Source organism: Verticillium dahliae, genomic scaffold (assembly GCF_000150675.1).
Source record: "Verticillium dahliae VdLs.17 supercont1.14 genomic scaffold, whole genome shotgun sequence".
Taxonomy (NCBI): domain Eukaryota; kingdom Fungi; phylum Ascomycota; class Sordariomycetes; order Glomerellales; family Plectosphaerellaceae; genus Verticillium; species Verticillium dahliae.
Window position 1 is genome coordinate 839,611 of NW_009276945.1, and position 4,667 is coordinate 844,277.

General features: G+C 61.1%; 3 protein-coding genes across 3 annotated transcripts in view; 2 read left to right on the top strand and 1 right to left on the bottom strand.

Moving 5' to 3' along the window:
• Positions 1–6: 6 nt before the first annotated feature.
• VDAG_06856 (uncharacterized protein) lies at positions 7–1,925 on the top strand (the record flags this gene model as incomplete). The annotated part of the gene is made up of 3 exons (XM_009659560.1): positions 7–455; positions 506–695; positions 750–1,925. The coding sequence occupies exons 1-3, from the start codon at positions 163–165 to the stop codon at positions 1,923–1,925; spliced, it is 1,659 nt and encodes a 552-aa protein (XP_009657855.1). The 5' UTR covers positions 7–162.
• Positions 1,926–3,080: 1,155 nt separating this feature from the next.
• Positions 3,081–4,019, top strand: VDAG_06857 (uncharacterized protein; the record flags this gene model as incomplete). The annotated part of the gene is made up of 2 exons (XM_009659561.1): positions 3,081–3,148; positions 3,203–4,019. 2 exons carry the CDS (start codon positions 3,081–3,083, stop codon positions 4,017–4,019), a joined length of 885 nt encoding a protein of 294 aa, XP_009657856.1.
• A 258-nt stretch (positions 4,020–4,277) lies between these two features.
• The window catches only part of VDAG_06858 (uncharacterized protein), a gene marked incomplete at both ends in the record, with an annotated part of 1,216 nt that continues 826 nt past the window's right edge, over positions 4,278–4,667 (bottom strand). The window contains one exon of the mRNA XM_009659562.1: positions 4,278–4,556. Within this exon, the coding sequence (XP_009657857.1) occupies positions 4,278–4,556 (279 nt within the window). The remainder of the gene's footprint in view (positions 4,557–4,667) is intronic.

The following is a 4,667-nucleotide window of genomic DNA, read 5'->3' on the forward strand; positions in this document are numbered from 1 at the left end:
CCCACAGCCTGGTTCATCAGTAATTCTTTTTACTGCTTTCCTTCCACCCCGAGAAGTCTATTTCATTGTGATACCCGAGTCTCGACTCAAACTCTTAGATACCCAACCCCCACTATCCGCCTTCTCACACGATACCCCATTTTACCACAACAAACCAGCAAAATGGCCGAGGAACAGAAGCCCGTCGCCGTCGAGGCCCCCAAGGAGGAGACCGCCGCTCCCGTTGTTGCGCCTGCCGTTGAGGCCCCCGTTGCTGAGGCTCCCGTCGAGGCCAAGCCTGTCGAGGCTACTGAGGCCGCCCCGGCTGCCGCCACCACCACTGAGGCCGCTACCACCACCGAGGCTGCCCCTGAGGCCGCTGCCACTGAGGCTGCTGCCGCTGCTGAGGAGACCAAGGAGGAGGTCGTTCCCGTCGAGGAGGGTCAGCTTGAGCACAAGGGACTGAACTTCCCCAAGTACGTACTTCCTTCGATGTAAAATCGACCACTGATGCTAACCATTGCAGGAACTTCATCTACTCCAAGCAGTTCTTCTGGTTCGGCACCGATGCCGTTGAGCCTTCCACTCTCTCCCACTACCGCCGCAGCGAGAAGAACGTCGAGGCTGGCCGCAACACCACTGCCTGGGCCTCCCAGACCGGCAAGGGCCTCCTTTTCTTCGGCGAGAAGTCCAGCCCTGTCGGCGTCATCAACCTGGTAAGTCGCCATTCTCGCTTTTACTTCGTCGAACTGGCCCTAACTTGATTGCAGTCCGAGGCCACCGAGCCCGTTACCGACGGTCCCAACAAGTTCTTCTTCACCGCCAAGGGCCACAAGCACGCCTTCAAGGCCTCCAGCACTGCCGAGCGTGACAACTGGGTTGAGCAGCTGAAGCTCAAGATTGCCGAGGCCAAGGAGCTCGCCACCACTGTCCCTGAGACCGAGACCTACAAGGCCACTCTCGAGACCTTCAAGCCCAGCGTTCCCGCCCCTGCCGCCAAGAAGGAGGAGGACAAGCCCGCTGAGGCCGCCGCTCCCGCCACCGAGACTCCCACCGTTGTTGAGCCTGTCGCTGCCGCTGCCACCACCGAGGCCGCCGCTTCTGAGGAGCCCGTCAAGGAGGAGAAGAAGGAGCGCCGCTCTGCCAGCCGCAAGCGTGGCAGCATCTTCGGCAACCTCCTGGGCGGCAAGAAGGAGGAGAAGACTGAGAAGCCTGTCGAGGCCACCACTGAGGCCTCCGCCACTGAGACCCCTGCTGTCGCCGCCGAGACCACCACCGAGCCTGCTGCCCCCGTCGCTGCTGAGGCTGCCCCCGCTACCGACGCCGCTGTCGCCCCTGCTGCTGCTGCCGAGTCTCCTGCTGAGGAGAAGCCCGCTCCCCTGACCAAGCGCAACAGCATCTTCGGCAGCGTCTTCGGCAAGAAGGAGAAGAAGGCCGCCGAGACCGAGACTCCTGCCGCTCCCGCCAAGGAGACGGAGGTCGCCCCTGTCGCCCAGGACGCCCCCGTCATTCCCCAGGTTGAGACCACCACTCCCCTGGCCGTCGAGGTTGCCAGCCCCGCCACGGTCCCCACCGAGACCACCGAGGCCGCTCCCGCCGCCGCCGCCGCTGAGCCCAAGAAGGAGGCCAAGGCCGAGAAGCGCAAGTCTTCCCTGCCCTTCGCCTTTGGCAAGAAGGAGAAGTCCCCTGCCACCTCTGACGAGGAGGGTGACAAGCCCGAGAAGACTGGTCCCTTCTCCAAGCTCCGTGCCACCATCAAGGGCCGCGGCAAGTCTCCCGTCGGCGAGAAGAAGCCCCTCGACAAGACGGCCGAGGAGACGGCCGCTGAGGCTCCCGCCACCGAGGCCCCCGCCTCGGGCTCTGAGGCTCCCAAGCTCCCCGAGGAGCCCGTCAACAAGCCTGAGCCCGTCACCGGCGCCACCCCTGCCGTGACTGCCGCCGCTTAGAGCGCTCGCTTCAGCATGCCGCTCCGGAGGTCGCACGTCTGATGGTGGCCGCCAGTTTGTTTTCCACGCACCAGTTCGACATCGCAAGAGCAACGACGCAACACATCACGCCAACGGTTTTGGTCGGGAATCGGATCTGCATTTCCAAGATACCCCGTCAAAAATTGGTTCTCTGATACCCTTTCCTACTTTTGTTTTCATGCATATTCGCATCGGTTGACGGGCAGACGTTTGGGTACCGCCGGCGCAAGCCTCGTCCCGACTCTGACCTGTTCAGCACTGTCACGCCAGATCTGGCTTATTTCGTTGTCCTGTTTTTCCCGTATCGACACCTGCCTTTGTGCTTTGATACCCCGTATACCCGTCGTTTCGAGACAATCATGAACACGAAGAAACCCCACAAAAAAAACTCAAAAAACGAAGGAACTCTCATTCTTCGTCGAAGGTGGTCGGCTGCTTGGTTTTTGAAACTATGGGACCGGTTGGGAAGACTCGGTCGGACTTCAGACGTTTGAGAGCACAGTAGGGTGGACACCGTTGGAGGGGATGGGAAGGATTTTCGGGTTGCTGAAGGCCATGTGTGTCTGCCACTAGGGTGGGCACCATGCCGGACGCATTCGCACAGTAATAATTAATAGAGCTCTTGCGTGTTGGCGTATTTGGTGGGCAATCGTAACGTGAAGGTTGTTCGCCGTGATGGTGGTCAAGTGACAGCTGTGATGGACTGCCCCAAAGACGGCACCATCATGAAGTACGTCTCCAGAGTCATCGTGTTGTGCGTTCCGTGCTCCAATACGAGGCCGAATGTTGCACAGCCAGGAATAAGAAGGCCATGCACGCCTCAGCCGGGCAACATGGCCGAATGTTGTCTTCATGATGCGGCTCACAGATGATCATGTACGAACCGCCAGCTGTGAAGCACTGGCACTCCACACTTGCGCAGGCCAGGGCACTGTCATGCTGAACTGCCGTGAAGGGTCACACCGCTATAGCAGCCTTGCTCCCGGCGGCCCTGGGTCAGGTACCTACAGTGGGTGTACCTACCTTAGGTAAGGTACCCTAAAGTACCTGTCGAAGAGGTGGGTAGCTGGCTGAACCTGACGCAACCAACTACAGTACACCTCCGCCATCACACGATCCCCATCAATCGTCAAGATGAACAGCTTCCGCGCCCACAGGCTGGCCCTCCCACGCGCCAATGCTATCATCAGAGCTGCAGCAAGGTACTTCAAACATGGAGGCACCCAACACATACCCTATCTGACACTGTCTCCAAGCCAGAATGTAGCTCCCATGTCCGCCGCTCTCGTGGTGGTGCTCCCGAGAGCAGCCTCCTCCCCGTCCCGCAGCTTCCATACGACGCCCGCGGCCCTCAAGAAGTCCAAAGCCAAGAAGATGGTCGAGCAGCAAGAGCACAACCCCTCCTCATCACAATCATCGGCCTCGTCCTCCCGAAACTCAGCCTCGACGTCAGCCGCCGACCACGACGACGACGCCGACGCCGCGAGGCACCCCAAGCCCGACGCCGCCGACCCCCTCAACACGGACGACCTCACATCCCGCTGGGCGGCCCTCGACACGCACTTCCGCGACGCCCTCCGGCGCCTTGCCACGGGCGGCCGCTTCAACCCCGACTCGATCGGCGCCCTGCCCGTGGCCCCCAACCCCAAGTCCCCCGAGCGCTTCCCGCTGCGCGAGCTCGCCCAGGTCGTCCCCAAGGGCGGCCGCACCGTCGCCCTGCTCGCCCACGACAGGGCCCACCTCAAGCCCATCTCGGACGCCGTCCAGGCGAGCCCCGACTTTAACCAGCAGCCCCAGCCGAGCCCGGACAACGACCTCGAGCTGCTGCTCAAGGTCGAGCCCGAGCGCAAGGAGGACCTCGTCGCCAAGGCCAGGGCGCTGACCCTCGCCTGGCGCGAGAGGGTGCGCCATGCGAGCGACCGCAGGAAGAAGGTCGTCGCCAAGTGGGCCATGCAGAAGGAGATTGGGCCCGACCTGCGCAAGAGGGTCGATGCCGAGGCGCAAAAGCAGCAGAAAAAGGTCATGGACGGCATCGACCAGGTTGAGAAGCAGACGCTGCAGCAGTTCAAGTAGGTGGCGCCGTCGTCTTCATTTTGGGCGCAGCATGTAGGATAAGACGTCACATGTATGTTGGCAACATGGGAGAAAAGAAGAGTCGGATGGATGATAAGGCGAAGTTCAGCTACGTCCTTTTGCAGACCAAAAGAAAAATGCAAAGAAGACCCCAATTCTGATGTACAATGCGTGTGTGTGGTCTATGACAGACAGTACAGCGAGGACCCCGGCCTCAGATTGTTACACATGGACTTTTTCCCCGGCTTCTCTTCTGTCCTAAGCCTGCGCCTTCTTGCCCTGCTGCCCGGCGCTGCCCTTCTTCGAAGCAATGAGCTGCTTCACCTTGGCCTCAAAGGTCTCGACGTCCTTCTCTCTGTATGTCGGATCCTTGAGATGCGCGTTCCTCGCCAAGTCGACTGGCTTCTTGCCCTCGCTGTACTGCGGCTTCTCGTGCTCGCCCTTGACGGCGCGCTCCAGGATGACCTTGCGTACAGCCTCCTCGGCGCCCTCAAACTTGAAGTCGGGCTGGCGCGCGACAAAGTGCGCTCTCTCCTCCTTTGTGTTGAAAAAGTGCATGGCGTTGTCCGTCTTGGCGAGCTTCCTGGCCGTCCACTCGGGCACGCCGAGGTGGCGCGGCTCAAAGCCCTGCGCGCCGCCGAGGATGCG